The sequence below is a fragment of the Thamnophis sirtalis genome, unplaced genomic scaffold (genome assembly GCF_051295495.1).
Source record: "Thamnophis sirtalis isolate CommonGarterSnake01/CBP01778 unplaced genomic scaffold, rThaSir2_p1.2 scaffold_1, whole genome shotgun sequence".
NCBI lineage: Eukaryota > Metazoa > Chordata > Lepidosauria > Squamata > Natricidae > Thamnophis > Thamnophis sirtalis.
The window spans coordinates 41,267,664-41,290,910 of NW_028261381.1; the positions used below are offsets into that span (position 1 = coordinate 41,267,664).

At 33.8% G+C, this 23,247-nt stretch overlaps 1 protein-coding gene across 1 annotated transcript in view; it reads left to right on the top strand.

The window, feature by feature from the left end:
• The window catches only part of LRP1B (LDL receptor related protein 1B), a 939,689-nt gene extending 921,485 nt beyond the window's left edge, over positions 1 to 18,204 (top strand). The window contains exons 88-92 of the mRNA XM_087710921.1: positions 6,876 to 6,952; positions 8,288 to 8,378; positions 9,367 to 9,505; positions 12,774 to 12,872; positions 16,619 to 18,204. Of these exons, the coding sequence (XP_087567047.1) occupies positions 6,876 to 6,952; positions 8,288 to 8,378; positions 9,367 to 9,505; positions 12,774 to 12,872; positions 16,619 to 16,759 (547 nt within the window). The 3' untranslated portion in view covers positions 16,760 to 18,204. The remainder of the gene's footprint in view (positions 1 to 6,875; positions 6,953 to 8,287; positions 8,379 to 9,366; positions 9,506 to 12,773; positions 12,873 to 16,618) is intronic.
• Positions 18,205 to 23,247: the final 5,043 nt, after the last annotated feature.

Consider the following 23,247-nt stretch of genomic DNA (forward strand, 5'->3'; position numbering starts at 1 on the left):
CTTACTGGAGGATTTCAGCAGGAAACACTTTTACTTTTTCTGCCTATTGATCTGAGAGATCACTTAACAACTGCAACCAGGAAGTCTTAGAATTGCTATCCTTGAATAATGCAATAATATGGTCAATGACTAAGATTTTGGTCCCAACTATGATAATTAAGTGAGTACTACCTATATACACAGAGCCAATGAGAGGCCATGGCTGAGTACATAGATGCCATAAGGGGAATTTATTTGTTTACATTCTAGGAGCATGCAGCTAAATATAGATTAATAGAATTGTATCATTTTTGAAACAACTCTCTTCTCACTTAATATGATTTAATAAGTTTATTACTGTGTCTCATTTTTTCTGTGTTTCTTTTCTTTATAGGATATGTAGAATAGTAATTGCTAGTTACATTCACTATTAAGTAAAACTGCATACTTTCAGAGTTTGAATTTATCTGGATACCTGAATGCCCAAGATAGTTCAGTAAATACAAAAACAATATCTCTCTTTCTCTTTCCTTGTATAACATGATCATCATAATCAGCCAGCTCATTTCATTAAGTCCTATGACATTTCATGCTAAAGTAATCAAACAACTAATGTGAAAAAGATAAGGACAAGTAAGTAATGTTTAACCAATATAAAACTACATAACGTATTTTAGCACACGTTCCTATATATGTCAATTTGTAAATTATCCCAATGAATTTAATACAATTTATTTCCATATAAGCCTATATAACAATGCAGCATATTCATGAGTAATGTACCTATACATTATGCCTTTAATAAACTCATTGTTTTCAATGGAAAGAAAACCATTCCTTGAATTATCCTAGAACACATTTCTGGGATAATCAGTACATCAATGGTAAACTAGTGTCCACAACATTTCTTGTATACACCAGAGTCACCAATACACTGATTCCTCTATGATGGAAATAGCCACCTAATCCTAATTATTCTGTAACCCAGGAATGTAGAGGCAAGATTCAAGTTTTAATTTACATTTTAATGAAAACTTAACTAGTTCATATCTGTGCAAGAATACAAATGTAGTTATATGGCGAATCCTTATGTTTTCCCTAATTTTATGATGCAGTTTGCATTTCAACCAAAATATGTTATAGTGTGTTTATTGGGTAGAACTACTGTGTGAAAGACAGAATGGGAAATTTGGCTTCTGCCAGCTCCACTGCATGTGCCTGATTTATTGCATCATGCATTAGAATAGTAAATTAGCTCTCATTGTAATTTCACATTAATTAATTGATTAAATGTATAACTGCCACTACAATGAGACTCAAAAGCTTACATTTAAACATGTAGACATTTTGTGTAAAAATAAAGATAAAATTTAAGATAATACTGATAAATACTAATTCTGTAAAATATAGAGATGTATTTTAATTCTGTGCTGGAATTTATTAAACAATTATTCACAATCTTTATATTTGTGAGTAACCTAGATCTAGTTTTCCTACCAAATGTGGTTGAGAGCTACAATATGTGGCTTGTAATGCCTTCTCAAATACCTCTACTGTGTTCTGCACACGGCTGTTCTTGAAGACCATCCAGAAGGTGCAACTGGTCCAGGATGCAGTGGCACATGCAATTTTGGGTGTCCTTCAGTTCACCTTAAGAAACAATCTCTTATTGTTGCCTTATTTAATGTAAGATGTATTCTCAAGAATAGATTTTGGTTTTCTTTAAAACATGTTAGTCATCACTCTATAAGTATTGTGATATGGGGAACAAAACATCAGTATTTTGTAGATTAGTTATCTTCTCATGCTCTTACGAAGTTAGTAATAAATATTTTATATTTAAGTACCTTGACTGACTGACTGACTGATTGATTGATTGATTGATTATGTGTCATCAAGTTATTGTCAACACTTAGTAGCCACATAAATAGAATTTCTCCATGACAACTCCCAATCTGGTCTTTCAGGTTTTCCAAAAGTGCATTCATTGCCACTGTAACTGAATCCATTCACTTTGCTGGGTGTCATCTTCTTCTCTTTCCTTCTACTTCCCCCAGCTTTAGAACATTCTTCAGAGAGCCAGATCTTTGCATAATGTAGGATAATTTGAGTGTAGTCATTTGTATCTCTAGAACTATGGGTGGTTTTGTTCAATAATCATATGTAGCAATATAATTTATAGTTTATTTTTAATATTATCTTTCAATAATAATTTGTATCTTTAAAACAATATGAGATAGATAGACAAACAGATAGACAGGCAGACAGGCAGGCAGGCAGACAGACAGACAGACAAAATCTCCCTTGAGTTAATCCCAATTCCTAATCATTACATAGAATGTCCATGCTGCTTTCCTAGTAGCAATAGAGAAATAGGTCATCTGTTACCATCTTCTGTTACTGTCTGTTCCTATTACCTTTTTGTTATTGTTTTCAATGTCCCCATTTTGGGATTTTCTAGTTGCCTCTCATACAAGTAGTAAACAAGCCTGATCCCACTTCACATTTTCAAGATCATTCAGGTTAGCTGAGTATTGCTAACTGATATAATATAACTGAAATAGAGACTTTGCAGTTTAGATATGTTGAGATTGTTGGATTTTATTTGACAACATATCTGTTTATAAGATAAACTTAATTTATTATGTTAGAGATAACTTTTTGAACAAACAAAAATCAGATCATGTTCTTAACATGTTTTTAATGCTTAATTGATTGGCATGGTTTACAGTAAGTTAAGAAAGGGCTAGTTGCCTAGAACATTACATTTTATAATGCATCATTACAATGAAAACATGTTACCTTGAAAAAATGCATTAAACAATTAGTACATTTAATTGTATTAGAATAAAAGTAAATTTAATTGTATTAGAAGAAAAGTAATGACTGTTGTAGATTTTGTTTCCCTTCATAAACCGAACAAGGAATAAAATGAATATGTTAATGATGATAAAAGCCACAGATAGATACAATCATACTAAATAGTAATTTGCAATGACTATTTCTACAAAAAGCTACACATTGATCAACTTTTATTTATGTTATTAAGATAAAGTAATTTATCTTTGAAAATACAGCATGGTCATTGCAAAAAGAATATCTCTTTTTTATACATTATAAATGCATACGTAGGAAGAATTAATATTTATTAAAGGATTTACATGCATCAATGTTTCTATTCCAGTTTCCTTCTGCAGCTATTTAGTCTCCTTTTCATATTGGTAAAGGCTCCTGAAATGATCGATGATTAGTTCAGTGGATTGTCATTCTCTCTCTCTCTCTCTCTCTCTCTCTCTCTCTCTCTCTCTCTCTCTCTCTCTCTCTCTCTCTCTCTCTCTCTCTCTCTCTCTCTCTCTCTCTCTCTCTCACACACACACACACACACACACACACACACACACACACACACTGTAATAGTACAAAATTAGGTAATGGCAGTCCCTCCTTTTTGAGCAATTTCTTTCCCCTTCTAGTAGAAATGCAGGAATAACACTATCTATAAGTATGACAAAATAACTGCACTGTATCTGGGATTGCAGCTATCCAGAATTAAAAGGCCCAGCAACTGTATTGAACATGGCTATGATGAAGTATACTAGGAGTTTCAAGGCAGTAAGATCTAAAGATCCATTGGATCCACCCAAGTAATGTAAAACAATGGAAAGTTGTGAAGGGTTGCAATCACACAGAGTTATACTAAAACCATTCAACTGATAGTATGATTGAATTTAACACTTACATAATTATTTATACAATTCATAAACAATATTTTATGTAATTCGTAAATGATGAATTTATCCATTGTATTTAGGACAGGTTTATACACTGTAGTTTTAAACATAATTTCTCACTTTATGTGAACCTGTCCATTTTGTAAGTTATAATCATTTGATTATTTTCATTCTGCAAGGACAGATTCTTTCAGTCTATTTCATAAGGTATATAAAATATAGCAAGCAGATGGTATGCTTGTCTAATAGCAATAGTTATGTTCTTCCATACTGTGAAGTTAATACTACCTTATTTTTGTAATAAAAGCATTTCCATATATTCATTAGTCACACCTGCCAATGTACTTATTATCTTGTGAATATCTCTCTCTTTCTGTATCCATACATAGATACATACAGACATATAGGCATACATACACACACACACATGACATAATAAATATTCCTATAGTCCAGAAATTAGAAAAAAATCCTTATGACATTTCTTATGAGAATATACTTTTGACAAATAAAAACCCCAAAGTTGTCATCAAATGTAGGCAGTCACTTTCAGCATATTTTTTATGATTTCTGATAGTTGTTTCATAGCCTATAAATTCTTTCCTTCCCCTCCCACACACATTTTTGTTTTGCTTTCCACTTTCTGCCATTAAGGCAGATTTTTTTCCCTATGAAATAATTTGTGATATTCTCTTGTCATTGAAAATAAGACTTTTATTAAACAAAATTCTTCCAGGACATTATTGTGTTATTGTTGTTTTGTTTTCATATAATGAACCTTCTAATTAATGGTTACTTATTACATGTCATGCTATATAAAAACCTTAGAAGAAAATATGGTTGAAGAAAGTTTTAAATTACATAGGAATTTAAACTGGCAAGATTCTATGAAGCTTGTTTTTCTTTAGATATATGTATAATTGTTAGAAAGGACAATGTTTTTCTAGAGTTGCATAATGTTCTTTTAAGCAATAATATTCAAAATTGTGGTGTTTCATGCATATTTTAAATGAAAATTGATTATGTGCCACCCAATAGGTGTCAACTCTTAGGAACCATAGATTTTTTTCCCATAAAAGTGAGAAAATGTGTATTACTAATTATTTTATATCTTTTTTCTTACATATCAATTGTGACCTATTTGAAGATTTTAAAAAAGAAACAGTAATAGCAATTTTATCTCAAAGTTTACATTAAGTTTAAAGGAATTATATTGTATTTGAAGTTTTAAAATGAAACTGAAGGGTTGTGACATACCAGCATAGCACTTCTATCCTCTCATTAGGAACATAGGAAATTGCTTTCTACCAGTCCAACCATTTGTGATTATTCCTCACTCTTGATGACCGAATCTCTTTGACAGTGTTAAACAACGCATGCAAAGAAAATAGTTTGCCACTCAATTAACTGAAGACATTCCAGACCATTATATGTATGGGTTATAATTAATGTGAGTGAAGACAAACGAAAAGATTTGAAGAAAAAGTCACTTAATCATAATGATAGATGTGTTTCTCAGTAAGCATTATTTTAAAAGAGCAAGGAACGAATGCAGAGTGTAAGTAGGTGCTGCTTTACAGCTTTTAATAAATGAATATATTAAAACTAAATGATAACTCACCCAGTCTTGGAGACTCCTGATATTTACCTAGATCAGCAAGATGGAAGTTTGGCTTATTGGGTACCAAGAGAGCCACAGACATGATTTCAGGTAATGGTAGTCGGAACTATGCTGAAATAATTACAAATCCAAAAGCATGCTATAAGCCCAGGAAAAAGAAAGACTGGCAGTATTCTAATTTAGAAGTGTATAAGAAGGAAGGAAGACAAAATGCAACCAGGCTTTCAGGATTTTGTTACCATAGTCTTTGTACATTAAATAAAGTATAGTTCCAATCAAACTATTTACTGGCCTGGCTTAACTTGAAGGGCTGACAACAAGAAATAACTTACTTCTGTGTGGCTCCCAGCATTTGGAATGCAGTGTCATCTGCAGATCAAGATATCTGTCTCATTCTTTAAGTGTTTAGGGAAATGATATCATTACATCTGTGGCCAAATCTGTAATTGTTAACTATGTTAATAATTGATTTTTAGCATTAGCTTAGTTGCATTTTTAATGTTTTGTACTATATTTTTAATCACTGTAAGCACTCTTGAATGATAGAATCTAAAGAAGAATTGAGTGTAAATTCAATAATAAAATAAATTTTCAATCAAAGCTTTTATAAAAGTATTTAATCAATTAAAACCTAGCACTAGGGAGTGATGGTTAACGTTTTTGTCACCACATGCCAAAAGTTACAACAAAAGATGAAAGTGACCGCATGTCCATGTGCCCCCCCCACCATTTTTTTTGTTCCCAGGTTGGCGCAGGAATCTTTCTAGGCCAAAAGAGGTCACAGGGTGGCTCACACACATGCCCCCCCCGCAGGACATTTTGGGCCTGGAAAGCCTCCTGCACCAACCTATAAGCCAAAATGGGGCTGGGGTGTTGCACAAGGCCCCACAATGCAATGTGCATATCCCCTGCATGTATCCCATCCCCTGTGCATGCATAGCAGAGACCCGAAGACCAGCTTGCTAGTGGGAGGCACATGCACATTTGTGGTGGAGCTGGGCTGGGGCAACAGCTGGTGTTCCCGCAGAGAGAGCCCTGTGTGCCACCTGTGGCATGCGTGCCATAGATTCTCCATCATGGCACTAGGGTATGTTAAGTGAAACAATGAGATGTTCATTTCAGGATAGTATGATCCAAAATTGTCATTTAATAAGGCTTTTTAATTTTAATTTTTAATTTGCAAATGCAAGACAGAAGTAATTGTTACTATTATAATCCAGAGTACAAATAAAATCTATTTTGATCAGCTATTAACTGAAAGTACATTCATTTTAAGTTTGAACACATTGTAAAACCCAGATATTATTATTTAGGTAACTCTGATTACTTCTGTTTTGAAATATGAACCATCTACTAACAAAGACCTTTATAATGACTTGATTTTGTTCTAATTTTATGATAATTAATCAAAATGTTTATTATTAAATTAAATGTTTATATATGTCTATCAAAAAGTTAGTTGATAATAGTTAATACTCTGAAACACAGTAATTCATGCTGAAAACTGTTGCTCTGAATTAATGTGTTATTTTTATTTATTTTAGATGCCCTACAAACTGGTCAGGTACACAGTGTGAAAGGCCAGCTCCTAAGAGTAGCAAATCTGATAATATCAGTACAAGTAAGTTATGTTTAATTAATATCAGCATTTAAACCATTTTTCTTGTAGGCAATATATATTTTAAATTGTGGAGCTCTCACTGTCTTTATAATTTCTACACTTATGAAGAACGGGGTGAGGGGAGATAGAAAAGGAATAAAGGCTCAATATGCAATATAATTATTTAATGATAAGAAAAAAGAATGATAGCTGTAGATTTGGAGAAGCAAAGATGGCAACTTGAATATAATTGAAAATGAGGATATGAGGATCAGGGATATTGTGGTTATATGGAAGAATTAAGATGGGCTAAATCTATGTCTAATTACTTGAATTTGACCCTTTTGATAAATATGAGTTAAATTATGACTAAATCATACTTCAGAGTTCAACAATCTGTAATATTTAGTAATAAATGACATATAACACAAACTTGGGCAATTTGAATTAGCTCCACAGATAATTTTCAGATCAGTAAAGGATTAGTCTGATGGCCTCAGTTAAGCAACCTTCAAACACACACAAAAAGGCAGTATTATATGTAGAGGTGTGTCCCATTCAAATATTTTCAGTGGTCAAATATGTATTTTATATAATTTCATGTATCAAAGCAAAAACATGCATTCAAATGCATGGGAGGGCTCATGTACAGTAGCATATTCTACAGTTTCCTAAACAGATACATCTTTTCCTGGTTTAGTGCTGCTTATTAGGAAGAAATGTATTTGATGTAAGTAATTGGAAATAGATTTTATGTGAGAGCCTCTGTATCCTCTGAAACACATTTTTGCCTTTACATTCCAAGTGCTGCATTGCCTGGTTTATTAACTTTCAAGAGCCAATTAAGAATTATTTTAGATTATAAATCAAAATACATCTTATGCTTGACAGATGGGATATTTTATTCTCTGTTTATGCTGTGTTAAAACTGATATAATGTCATGGCCACTCTCCTTTAATCAGGAGTCTTGTGCTCTGCTATGACAAACTAATGAAATAGAAGATTCAATGACAGATTTATTCACAGAGGTAGGTTGATGAGAAGATTGTCAGATATAAACACAATTAATTTGATGTATTCAGTACTTATTTTATTAAAAGGGGGCATTGAGGTGGTGTTTAGAAATAGTAGGCAGGCAAACTATGCCAACAATACAGTAAAATAATTTAATATATTGAAACCTGATATGTCATACAATTCTTCAGATATTGGGCAGTATTTAATGCTATTAACTCATCTGTTTGTTAAAACACGATACGATCTATACAAATATATGTTTGATAATGTATTTTTCAAAGTTAGCTTTCCCAGTTTTAGCTTCATAGCCTCAGAGATGTTTCTATTATTTCTTGTAGGAAGCATTGCAATCATTGTTCCTCTGGTCCTTTTGGTGACTTTGATTACTACTTTGGTAATAGGGTTGCTCCTCTGTAAAAGAAAACGAAGGTAAGCATTTGTCTTATTATTATTAAGCCTTTGTAAATTTTTGACAAAAATCCCTTCATAGATATGGCAAAGAAGTTTCCAAAAATTGGCACCTGCCTTATGGAAATCATTCTCCCTGAAGTGAGATTGTCTCCATCCCTCTTAATTTTCTGTAACTCCCCCAAAATTTGATTCTATCATCAGGCCTGGAAATCCCAAAGGAATTGTGAGTTGCTGAACTGTCTCCATTGTTTTTAATATCCATTGCCATCTCCCTGGTTTTTTAATCATATATATTGTTTTTAGTGTTAACAGTTTTTAAATTGCTATTTTACAGGGTTTTTTTTTTATTGTATGCCAACCAGAGTTACGTTTTGTGAGATGGGCAGCAATATAAATATGAAGGATGGGTGGGTCAGTGGGCAGATTGATTGATATAATGCTCAACTGAAAGGAAAATGTATTTTAATTTATATTACTATCTGGAAAATTATCTTCCCTTTATACAGTAGATCTTTCAGGCAATGGGAACATAAAACACAGCTTGTCTGTAAGGAAAAATATTATATTGGCAAAAGTTATGGACAGAGATTAAGGAGAGGGTGTTTTATTTTTTTAAAAGAAAAGTATTTTGTTAAGTTTGAGTTTGATATGGCAGTTAGACATCTAATGAATACATTAAACAGGCAGTTGAAAATAGAATCATCATTATGAAGGGAATTATGAAATCTATGAAATGAAATGATGTTACTCAGGGAGACTTGTGAAACAGAAAAAAAAAGTTGTTAAAAACCAAACTCCATGGAACTGCCATGGAGAAAGGGAATGCCAAGGGACAATTTTCTGCCAATATTATCATTGAATGAGCATTTGTATAAGTAGCATGTAAATATTTGCATTTCCCCCACAGTATAGTCTTTCAGACATAATTTGGGAGCTTTTAGGAGAACATTTTAACATGTGTTATTTCATACAACTTTATTCCCTATTTTCCTCTTATATATTGTAGGACAAAAACCATTCGACGACAACCAATAATAAATGGAGGAATCAATGTAGAAATTGGAAACCCATCATACAACATGTATGAAGTGGGGCATAATCACAGTGAGAGGAATATTTCAGAGTTCACATTAAATCGAGAAAAGGTAAATAAAATATCTGTTACTTTGCTTCCTCAATCATGTTCCATGACAGTGAACTGAGGGAAGAGGTACCAGCAGAATAACAGAGTGAGAAGGGACCTTGATGCAAAGGTGGGTTCCTACCAGTTCAGACCGGTTCGGCCGAATAGGTAGTAACTTGGCCTGCCTTTTCCCAAACTGGTTCTCTCGGTGGCACCGTAGGTGGAACATCTTGTTTTTTGTACATTTTTAGTACTGCACATGTGCACATCAAGCACGCATGTAGCGTGTCCCTGAGCGAACCAGCAATAGCAGCAGCCAGAAACACCCCCCCTGCCTTGGTGGTCTTCTAGTCCAATCCCCTGCTCAAGTAGGAAAACATATATCATTTCAGAGAAGTGGTTGTCCGATATCTTCTTAAAAACCTCTAGTGTTGGAACACCCACAACTTCGAGAGGCAAGCCATTTCACTGATTAATTGTTCTGTCAGGAAATGTCTCTTGGTTTCTAGGTTGGTTTTTTCCTTGATTAGTTTCCATCCATTGCTTCTTGTCCTGCCTTCAGGTGCTTTAGAGAATAGGTTGATCCCCTCTTCCTTGTGGCAGCCCCTGAGATATTGGAACACCACCATCATGTCACCTCTAGTCCTTCTTTTCATTAAATTAAACATACCAGATTCTCACAACAGTTCTTGATATGTTTTCACTGACACTCTCTATCCTTCCAGCTGCTCTCACCAAAGTTTACACAGTTCCAGTAGAGATCAGATAGAGGCATAGGGCTATCTTTTAAAATACTTCAATCATTTTAATTTGCGGAAGGCTCCACTGGATCCAGTGCATTTATGCCTGATCTATGATGGTTCATTCTCATCAATAAACTAACATTTGGAGAGTTGCACTCTTCAAATAATGCTGGGATGTGTGTAATGGTTCTATATTACATATTTTAAAAATAGAATAGGACACCACATTTAAAATTATAACATTGCCTTCTATAAATGTATTTTTGTGGGATATCCAGTGATTTAAAACATGCAGATTTAAAAAGTAGTGATTGAAATACTTGTGTTTTTGCTACTGCAAGTCTAGTGTATTTCAAGAAAGTTCATTCCTCTGGATCAGTGTTTCCCAACCTTGGCAGCTTTCAGATGTGCAGTCTTCAATTCTCAGAATTTCCCTAACCAGCAATGCTGGTGATGCTGGCTGGAGAATTCTGGGAGATGAAGTCTACACATTTGAAAGTTGCCAAGGTTGAGAAACACTGCTCTGGATTATACTTCTAGTTCTCCACTTACAGGGGCAGAAGAACACCATCCTTAACTGATTCTTCAATGACAACACACGTATAGTTGCAAGACAGCAAGTAGGCAGAACTATAATATATAAACATAAGAATGGACATGAAGTGGTAGGATACAAGTAATAGTATAGTGTTATCATTACTTTCCTGGACCAGATTTAATAATAAAATTGGTCCAACATTTAACTTTATAATCCTGGAGTTCCCTGTAGGAAATTCACAAACAATAAGTGAAAGTTATTTTGTTTCACAGTATCCACTATTAAAAGAGATACTCTTATAATGACAACAGGCAGGGTCTATGAAATAGGAAGGACAATCCTAATTTCTGTTATTATGCATGCAAAAGAATAAAAGGTTTCTTACAAATGTATATTATTTCTGTCATAATATATCATAATTGCTTGGTTTTCTAAACTAAGTAGACAGTATACTTATAAAACAGAAACAGTGGCAGATGTAGTGATCTTGTGTTCATTTCTTCTCTGTACTGTATCCATTTTTCTGATGCAGTGATCTGAATGGTACTACTGCAATTGTCTCTGCACTTGTGGTATGAAGTATATTTTTCTGCTGTATTTTCACTTGTTTTTAAGCGTGTATATATATATATATATATATATATATATATATATATATATATATATATATATATATATATATATATATATATATATATATATATATATATATATATATATATATATATATATATATATATATGATTTTTACAACCCCTGGTAAGCCCCAATTATGGGAGGAAGCTAACTGCTTCCATCATCTGTCAATCGGCTCGTCACAAGAGTCCATCACGACAGAAACCCAATATTTTTACTGTTGCCTTTGTTATATTTGTGGGTTTTTTTTTATTTGTGCTAATAAATAAATAAAGGGAGACTAGTATAGATCTATTTCAAGCTATTTAGCTCTCATCTCTCAATATATGTATCATTGTGCCATGTTTCTTTTCTTTTTCTATTATTTTAAAAGCAATAAAAATAAAATCTACTTGCATAGATGATATATTTTCAGGTATATATAAGCACTGTATTGTAACTATGCTTATTTAAAAAATAGTACTTTATTTTCTAATAAAATAATCCTTACAGGTAAGGGAAATTGTATCATTAGGGCCTGATAATGGGAAGCATGTGGTGTCCCATAAGTTATATGGGTCTCCATTTAATAAAGAACTCTGGGAAAGATGATGACGGACACAATTGCTGGAAATTTCCCCTCTCCCGCCCCTCTTTTTTGGGGGGTGGGTGGGTAACATCAAAGAAACATTTTTTTTCTAAACTGAGGGAAACAAGCAATCATAACAAAATAACAGAGTTGGAACATACCTTGGAGGTCTTCTAGTCCAACCCCCTTATTAAGCAGGAGACCCCATACCATTTCAGACAAATGGCTATCCAGTCTCTTTTTAAGAGCCTCCAGTGATGAAGCACCCACAACATCTGTAGGCAAGATGTTCCATGGTTCCATACATGGCTGGACAAGAGCAAGACATATACTAGCAAAAGGAAAGCCTCAAATCCTACCAGTGGTGCTGCTTCAGAGGGATGGGGGAGCAGAGAGAGGACTTCCCACTTTTCCAAATAATAATCACGTCTATGAATTCCTGAAAGATAGTCCTTCACTAATATAAAGCTATGTTATCCCATTCCAAAACAGTAGCTGAGTAATGGATTAGATATGATGGTATTTTTTAATCACTCAGGTATGGAAAATATACTGTACTTTGTTGTCTTCCTTACATCCTTCACAAAATGAAAATTAGTTTCCAGTATGAATATCTTCCTGAATGTAATCTAAATAATCTAAGAAAAAGCATTTTTATTTTATTTGTTTCTGTAAGTGGGGGGGATTACAACATGTGTTTTCATACAGTATTTGCTCACTTACATTTCAGAATGAGGGGAGGGCGGGAGATGTATTATTTTAAAAATCGGAAAATAAACTTTGAAACATGCTTTATTCAATGCAGGGCAGATACATAGGGGGAGGTCCCACAGTCTTCAAGCTCCCCCACACAGCACCACCCATCTACCTAAACACCGATCTGAAAGGACCTCTAACAGCAGGGGTGAGAAACACTTATTTATTTTTCATCTTCATTCTATCACTGTGTTCTTCCAACAGTTACAAATGTTTCTATGCTTTCTCACATACATGTCAGAAATATTGACTGAATAATTAACTTTTCCTATTAATTAGATTTACTACATTTAGGCAGCATTTTCTTGATGCCTTTTGAGGAACAAAGTAGTTGTGATGTTATTTATAGGAATATAATTAAGTGTAAGTTGTGTATGTTTGTTTTATGTAACATAATAAGTATATCATATCTGGATTGGGAAAAAAATTGGGATGGCCTCTAGACTCTAGCTGAAATAGATTTCTGCTAGAGTCTAGAGGCCACCCCAAATTTTTGCAGCCCAGATATGATACCCCTATTATTTTACATAACACAAACATACTCAACTTACACATTAATTATATTCCCATAATTAATATCTCATCTACTTTGTTCCTCAAAAGGCAACAAGAATATGCCATGGCACACCAGTTTATAGTTTGGTGATATTTTGCTATGTGGCTTTAATAGTTATTTTCACCCAAAGTCAAAACATACAAATTATACTGCATTGGAAGGGTGTGCTGAATTTAGTTTTATATAGTTTTTTTTTTCTTTTTCATTTCTTAACAGAAACATTCTTCCTTCAGGGCAAACAATGTCAAAACTTAGTTCTGAAAAGATATCAGACCTGTGTAAGGTGAAAAGAAGAAAAGAGCAGAACTCTTTCTTCTTCAGGTTCTCCATCTCTACCCATTTTCCCCATCTAAACAATAAACAATATTGGCTCCATAGTTGCCATAGAACTCCCAGTTTTGTGATTAATGGACAATTCTCCCGAATACCCTTTTTGGATTCTAACTTTGTCTAATACTAGGGAACTACTGGTTCAATCTTTTCCAAAGACTTCAGGTGCAAGAACACATATTGCATTGGCAGAATTATCTTCCATTTTACTTTCAGGGAAAGAAATATGAAAAGTCTTTGAACTTCTTGGATGTTCTCCCACAGATGACGTGATGGCATCTCTGGGAGAAAGCATTTGAACCTTACATCTTCATAAATATGTGCTTAGTTTTGAAATAATTTCATGAGCACAATATATCCAATTAAAAATGGATAGATGCACTGAAATCACATTCAAAATATGTTTTAAAATAAGGCAATGAAACATTAATTTTTCAGTTTACTCATTTGCATCCATCATCTCTAAATAATGTTGAAAATCTTTGAACTGTTTTAAATATGAGTGGCATTGTTAATAATCATCTTCATTGGCAAGGATGCATGCATTTATATGCTTCATTTTTCATGTGTGTTACATGATTTCTGTAACTGAAAATCATTTTTTTATGTATTCAATTTTGCAAAATGACTCTTCTTCATAAAAAAAAATGCTTGAATTTATTTACAAAATAAAGATTGGGTGATTGGAATAATGGAAGGGACTTCGTTATGGTTTTATGCTGAGCTTCTCTTATCATGAATTATTGTAGTCCATCCAATTTTATACTGCATGAAACCCATTAAGAATGCATCTTAATTCTGTGCATATTTAATAGTACTTATTCTTTTACTTTGGATGCATGGAAAAGTAGGACTGGTTACATATGGCAATAAATGACAATAATTGGGTTTGAAAATATGACTTCAATCATGAATTCATGCTATGTATCTTTTAAAATTGATAGGAAGGCAATGTAGAATGGAGAACTACAAAGGCAAAACATGAATGCTGACACAGAAGGCTGTTTAACTACATTATAGTGTTATGTTTATCTTGTTTTTGGTTGTGTTTTTCTTTCAGTCTTTAAAGGTAAAAATGTTAATAAAAACTATTTATAAAAAATCAATCATGAATTCATGCTATGTATCTTTCCAATATAGCTCTCAGTAGGCTTAAAAGCAGGATGACCTTTGTTTATCTCAGTGCTTGAATCATGCTCTCTCTCTCTCTCTTAAGATCACCAGAAAAGTGAACTCATTTAAGCACAATAAAGAATATGAAGCAATTTGTGGCAGACCTGTGGTCTGAAATTCTGGCTAGGTTTATAACTGAAAAAAGAGCCCATCAGCAAAATGCTTTTCAGAAGCCAATTCATTTACTTGGCCAGGTGCAATTTTAATAGATCTTAATTTTTCTGGTATCAGATATTGTATTCTAAAGCATAAAACAGAATCATTTCAACTATGCATCTAGCTGAATCCTTTTGAACAGTACACTTAGATGTACAATAGACCATCAGACAATAAAATAAGGGCAGACAAATAGCTAAACTGCTAAGCCATCATTTCTTCCATTTTGTTTCTGGTTGCCAATTTTATCACACAAGAAATCTAAATTAGAACATGAATATAGTTTTTGTTTTCCATCAGCTTGTATTAGGAGTTATATTGCCTCTGTATCTGTAGGGGAACTGTAGCTATCAGAACCAATACTTACTTATGCTTCATAAAATTGTTGTCCATAGAAACAAACATTTAGAACAAAATGCAACATTTCATAAATTAAACATAAATTCACATCTTTCATGTTCTTCCCCATGAAGCCCTTTGTTTCTCCTGAACATCTATTTGAGAAGGCTGTAGTTATAAGTTTCAAAGGTGCAATAAACAAGGTAAATTACTTCATATTAGGCAGAGAAATGTTGTAGCAGTCACATTAAACTCTTGAATTTACAGTTTCCCTTCTCACTGCAGTATAGTTGCACAGTCTATAAGTTCTATTGATTCCCCAAACAGAAATTTTTAGTGGTACTCAAGCCGAAGGGAGATATAGGCAAGGAGAAATTTTAATTATTCAAGCTCTTTGCACAATATTGGATTTTACCAACATAATTCAAATAAAAATAGCTTTTCCATCTGCTCTTTGCATCACTACTTGGCCCTTTCATGCACATTGCCTTGGATACTGCTTTTCTGCTATACTTCTAACAATAGCCCTCTTGTAAGGAAAAAACTCCATTTGAACATCCTTTTTATGTGCCCTTGTAAATCTAAATGTATTAAGTTTTAACTTTGCACATAATATGTATGGATACAAATAGACACAGTACTCCAAAGATAGCCAGAACATGTCTGTTGATGTTACTTGCTCCTGTCTCTCTATTTTATTTAACAGTAGCTTGGTGATATAATTGCTAATTCCAGATTTAGCTAAAAACAGAACTTGGGTCTAAAATAAACCATTATAAGTATATTGGAAGTTAAATCATCACTGTTTCGGCTTGGTAAAGACTAAACATTGCCCTTTATGTTTTAATAACTTGTTTAAAGCTTCAATCAACATCTAGATCAGGGAAGGGAACCCATCTAGATCCCTCCCCTTTTATTAATTTTTACCTAGCTGGTGTTTCATTAAGATAATAGAATAAACCCCTTTAATTGATTTCCAGATGATAATTCTTTGGGACTTGTCAAGCATAAACAGTCATTCATGATCCATAAAGAAAGAGTGTCTATTGTAAAACAAAGCAAATAAATAGCTGGGACATTTATGATGTTCCCCTCCTCTGTTCCAGATAACTTTAAATTCTCCCTTGTTGTATGTCATCATCGATGTACAAAGGGTCTCAGATGAAATATTATGCCTCTATTATGTGGATTAAAAATCATCCCTTAGTGTCTTGTGATGTACTTTTATTTATTTATGGAATTTAGATAAATATATACATGCCATATTCCTTTTCTGATTTGCATTCACTCAGGGGATTACAGCAGTCTAAATAACAATTAATATGTTTGTCTGTTTTCAGCCAACAAACTATTCAAATCCAGTATATGCAAAGTTGTACATGGATGGGCAGAATTGTCGAAACTCCTTAGCAAGCATGGATGAAAGGAAAGAACTTCTTCCAAAGAAAATAGATATTGGCATAAGGGAGACTGTCGCATAATCCACTGTAATCTTTTGTATACTGTATAAATGTATAAAATATAAGGATTACTTTTCTATGTACCAACAGTATTATAATTGTTTTGGCATCAGCATTACCTCTGGATATTTTTTCAATTTGGTTGGTGGTTATCTGGGTCTTTCTTTTGCTGATGACTTGACTGACCATTTGTATGGTATTTTTATGAAGAAAAAAAAACTGCACTACCGTACAATTTGCAACAATGCTGCTGATATAACACACACTGAATTTGTTAAAAATTTGAAGAAATCCTTTGTAGTGTGAATATGGGCAATCTATTTTGTATGAATTTTTTCCTTTGGTTTTACTTAATCTACTGAAGACAATATCTGCACTTTTCCATTATATGGTCTGAAGACTGTAGTACAGTGTGTGAATTTGTTTTTGTTTCAGATAGTGGAAGTATGATTGGGTTGTTTACTCTCTTCGTGCTCATTAGAAATTCACTTCAGAACCTTACAACTATAGAGGAGCTAATTTCACAATCAAACATAACTTGCTTTTCCAATTAGCTTTAGGTTGCAAAGAAGCTATGAGTACTATAGAAAACATCTAATGGCCTGCATGAGCACAGATTATTCCGTTTTGGAGATTCAGTGATTGTCCAAGCTATACTAAACATATATACCATGTAAAAATTCTTCATATTTAGTAAAATCTTAGTGAACTTAGTGATATACCACTTGCAAGTGGTGAGACCTTAACATGTGTGAGAAGGCCTCTTCTGCAGTCCTGAACACTTGGATCCTAAGAAGGCGTTGTCAAGCCTGCACACAACTTTATGTATTTCTTTAATCAGGCACACTTTGTGTATGGTGAGTTTTCCTATGTTGTCAGGAGAGCAAAAAGCCATAAGCACACACACGGAGAATCAGATTCTTAGAAGGAGGGAGGAAACTCAACCCTTTCACAGAAACATTACAGCAAACAAGTCTTCATTCTTTTGTATCATTCAACACATTTATTTAAAAGCAAGTGTGGATAAATTTTAAAACTTCTTCAACAAACCTCAAGCTCACATTCTCAATTATGGAGAGTGTAAAAATGTAATCAGTTTCCAGCACTTTCTCTGGTATTAGCTTATTTTATGTTGTTATGAAGAATAAAAAGGAAAAAAACAAAATGAATACAATATTTGCCTTTTTTTAATTGTGGCAGAAAGCTGTCATGCAATTTGTTTATGATGTTAAAAGATAACTACTCATGGAATCTTTTCCAAACACTTTAAGGCACAAAATATTTCTCACACTGGTATTCAGAGAACTAGAGGGCTTTTCATTCCTCGGCTACATGTTGCTGATTTTAGCTGTCATGATCTATTAATCTAACAGATTAAATACGTTTGCGGTGGCTCTATTCCCTTTGTAAAACATTGCAAAAATAACAGCTGTTTTATAAGAGAATTTTTGTTGTATTCTGTGCATGCATACTACCTATTTCTAAACTTTGCCATGTTGAGGCCTTTATTAAAAAAACTTGATTCAAGTAAATACAAGTGCAGTTTTGCTTGAGCAATATTATCATATTTTGCAAAACTTTTAAGTTTTTCAGTTTAAAACTAACTCATTCTTAATTTCATTTTACTTGGTTAAAAGAGTCATGCGGCCTATATTTCTAGATGTTATATATCTATAAAAACATTGGCTTCCTTTAATTAAATGATACATTTCATTATTGGACTGAACACTTTAAATACACAAAGATATTACATAAGCAACATAAACTATAAACAAATAAAAATGAAATGAAGAGCATTATTCTAAAATCACATTACAGTGGGATGTTGGTTTAGTGAATCTTCTTGGTATAGAATTTGAGTGAAACAGATGCAACTCCTGGTATATTCATCATTTCAACATCAAATGAAGGAAATAAAACGATATAGTTTGCCTGATGACACTGTAGGGCACGGGTATCAAACTTGATCGTGTATCGTGACATTTTTTGCCTTTGCAGAACCGGGGTGGGTGTGACCTATGCATGCTAATTCTGGCCCACGGGCTGCCAGTTTGACATATCTGCTATAGGGGGATGGGGAATTCTCTGGCCACAAGTGGTTTATTAAACAGAAGTGTTGACGTTCCCTAAAAGCACTGTTTGTGTGGAGGTGGGGGATTAATTTTTAACACATTTGCTTGAGTTTCTTATGGAATTCTTGATGGAAAATAAATATGTGGCCCAGAGAAAAAGAGGATTACATCTGCATACATGTAACATAACAGCCAATGTTCAAAAGCAGATCCTTTTGAGGTATAAGTTTTAACTGTATTGATTCTCAGCCTCTTCTGCTTTATCTTTCTTTGGCAACATGCAGGTTCCTTCCTTTTTATTCTTACCAGGGAAATATTAATTTTAAAGAAAGCTGTGTTAATATTTATGGATTTTGATGCTCCTTTTTAACGATGCTGCAAGTCACTTGGACTTGTCTTTACGTTTGCTATACCTAGGATCTAATCATTTTCTATTTGGTTTTGAAATAATTTCAAACATCTTAAGGTGATTTTAGCCTTCCTAGTCTTGCCTTGAACTTTCCACTGCTAATTACACCATTAATTATTTAAGGGCTGAATTATATTTTTTGGATATAGAAAATAAAAGGTCATAATCTTTCTTTCAACATTCACACCAGAGATATGCTAGGGAGATTTGAAGTTAATTTTAAATATACCAATCCTGTTCAATCATAGTCTACACTCCGGATGTGCTTGTAGTCTTGGCATTCATGCAAGTGAAATCTTAAAGCCAGCAATAGACATCTGTGCTAATGTATTTCCAATTAGTATATATTGTATTGGAAAGGATTCTTGGAGTGACTTTCCTTTTAATGCACTGCAGATCTGGAGAGCTTGTGAGTGCAGGAGCTTTTCATTAGTAAATGCTCTCACTTCACATAGGCCCTTGGCTCAGGGATAGCCTCTCTTCTGTCCCTAAAAGCTACCTTTCCCCCTTCATTTTGATGAGATGCTCTTCAATGTAACAAAGGATTGGTGTTTTAATATCTTTTTATCTCTCCCCCCGCAAAAAAATAACAATTGCACTTTTTGTTTCACAGAATTACCAGCCCACAACAAGTCATGAAAATTGGGGAGGGTTGACTAAAAGCTGTGTTCTTCTTGCACAGCATTTTGTAGCTGGCAGCCACGAAGTTTATGAGCACTGCATTAGCTTCACATTGTTTTGAGAGAATTGGACTGGACTGGAAATTATTGCCTTATGGTTTGGGCAGTTTATGGTTTTGTACCAAATGTGATTTCCCAACACTTTCAGATTAATGTAATAATACAGCTGTGCAAATTCTTCAAAACAGGTGCTCCCCAACATAGATAAACAGTTTCAAATAAGCCTTTTGTGAATCATTACAGTAGATGCCTCTTTTCCCAGCCTGACATTGTTGCTTTAGAACAGGAGTGTTGAACTTGATTTCATTGAGGGCCACATCAGGGTTATGTTTGACCTCAGATGGCTGGGGTGGGCATGGCCAGCTCAAAGTCACTTGTGTCGGGGGCACCTGTGGAAGCCTGAATGCTCTGCCAGTGAAAATGGAGCTCAGAAGGACCATATGTGGCCCTCCCCTGCTTTGTTTTCACTGGCAAAGGCACCTTGAGCTGGTCATTTGCTGTTTTCAGGGTGGCCCCACGGGCCAGATCTAAGCATTCATGAGGGCTTTGAGTTTGACACCTCTGCTTTACAAGCATCAATTGGCTGTTTCCACTAACTTAGCTTCATGTTTTCCCCCAGTGTATTAAAGTAGCTGTTCATCCACAGATGTGTGGACACAGCAGGGGCAACTTCCAAAGCAGTTTCATGTCCCTGTAGAAATGAAAGGTTGCTTTAGTGATCTAGAAAATATTTGCACCCATGCATTGCACAGCAGTTCAGCAAAAGGTGAACAGATCCAATATTTAACACTGTAATCCTGGTTTTAAATTTTAAGTGAAACTTTTTGAGGGGAGGTTTTCACCATGGTACCTTATTCAATAAATATTTTACAGTGCTATCAGTTCTCATTAGTACATAAGCATTAGATACAAAGGCTTACAAGATCTGGGATGCCAAAATCTGCAAGGTCATTCGATGGAAGAAATATACAAAATAGTAATTTTGCACTCCAGATCTGGTAGCCAAAGGATAAATTACCTCCCCAGATGCAACAAGCACTTTTCTTTCCTCTTTATTACTAAAAACATAAAATTATTTTAATCTAAATTTTGCACTGCAAGAAGAAGAGATTCAAACCTCCACAATTATAACGCATTGAGAAATACTACATAAGTAACTAAACTTGGATTTATTAAATTTGGTCTTGCCATTTCTTAGATTTATTCAATTAAATGATTCCTTGATTTAAAAGCCCTTGGATAACATCAGACCAAATCTGCCTATTTGTGTAGCACATGCCTAAAATCCAATTTATCATATTGTACATGCATGAAATATATAAAATATGCATGCATAAAATCCCCTTATATTTTACATGTAAAATGCATAAATATGTGTACTACCGATATATAATTTAATGACATTCTTCTTTAACAAAGTCCCCTCTCTCATATAGTCTATTAAACTGTGTGTTTATCCTGATAGGTAGTAGTCGAATATCTATGGTTAAAAACAATGTAGATTCTCTGAAAGATATTTTAAAATATCTTAATAAATGTTTGAAAAGGCATTGCACAACAGACTCAGTAAGACAGGAAGCTTAGTCAGACAGACAATTAATTATCACAATTGGAGGAATTCTAGACAAAGTACTTTCCCTGTTAATGTGAACTCTAATTAAAATTCATGTCTCATAAATGTCACTTGACTCTCAATTATGATTAAGTATGCAAGGTCATTAGAATGCAATGAGAGCTGAGCCAGAAGCAGAGCCCGAGTTACTCAGTGACACTTCAAAAATATTACCATGTTTTGGGAAGAATAGCCTGAGAAATACAAAGTATAGTTCATGGTTTTCCTATATTATGTGAAGGACTGTTCGAAACAGTAATTGACTAGCCTTTTTACTTGTTTTAACATGGAGTATGTGCTGAGTCAATGCTAAATTAAATGCAAACCTACTTCAAAATTAGTAGTAAACCACATATTTTCATTAAAATTAATAATTGACAAATAACCTTCAAGCTAAGTTTTAGTGGACCCTGCTGATTTTCAGTCTACTTAACAACTGACAATTTTGTGCTCCTGATCTGTTGAATGAATTATTCTATTTTAAAGGGAAAACCTCAAAGATTACCTTTACATTTTTTTAAAAAGATCCTAACTTATTTATCCTTGTGTGTAGGCTTTTCATGGACAGTTCTCCAAATACAAATTGTGCACACTTTTTTCCCAAGTACTGCAAGTAATTTTCTCCTAACTTTTCTTAAGCACAAACATTTTTCCTGCATATATATATCACAATAAATGTTATGATATATATTTCAGGCACCTGAAAAGGTGAAATTCATATTTACTTTGGAGCTACAACTGGGCTACCTTTGGACCTGAATCAATCTTTTCCACCCTCCAATTCTGCTAGGTTTTCCCCCCCCAATTACAGAACTATTGTTGGTCCTTCAACTAATTTCCACCAATGCATAATTTTCAGAATGGATTATGAGAGGATCTGCTGCCACATGAGTCATTGGGCAGTGCTCAAAATGCTTGGATGAGAAACAAGCCTTACTTCTGAAGAGGCAGAAACATGGAGGTAGAAAGGAGTAGGTATTCATGTAGAAATTTAAATTCCAATTTCTTTGGTACTTAGAGTTGGGCTACACACTCAATACAGAACTAGTTGAGTGTTCTGAATAAGCTCTATCCATTAAAGTTATTGCAGATATATTTTGAACTAACTAAACTGGAATAATTAATGAGACAATTATTGGCAGATGAAAAACATAGCAAACCCCTTGTTTTCCTATTAATTCACAAATCTTTTTTTTTTAAATAATTCACTATAGGTCAATTAACCATACTTGGCAAGGAGATGTATTTTGCTCTAGAGAATAAGTTTAAGGATAAAAATCAAAAGTCAAAGAAACACCCAGCTTCTGGGTATACCGGCTTATTTGTCTGAATATACTGTATTAAGAGCCATCCAACCACTGGATCTCAGCCTTGGCAGAGGTTTATCAGCTCACATCCAAACCATCACCATCATTTCCAAAATTCCATTTGATTCAGATGATGGGGAATATCTCCGAGTTTAATCACGGATATATAGAGATTTGAACCATGTCCAAATTGCGGAAAGTTTTACTTTAGACCAAGTGTGTAGAAAGCCATCAGAGTACTCAGGTTTTTGAAACGTTGCTTTATGTATAAGGTAATGTAAAATCTGCCAGGGGAAAAAAACCTGTTTTTATAGACAATAGTTGTATCTCAATTGTGTTTCTGTCCTTTCTGAACTGTATCTTCATTTCCAAAATTTAAATCATGAAAGCAACATTTCTGGACACTAATGACCCTACATACACAAAGAA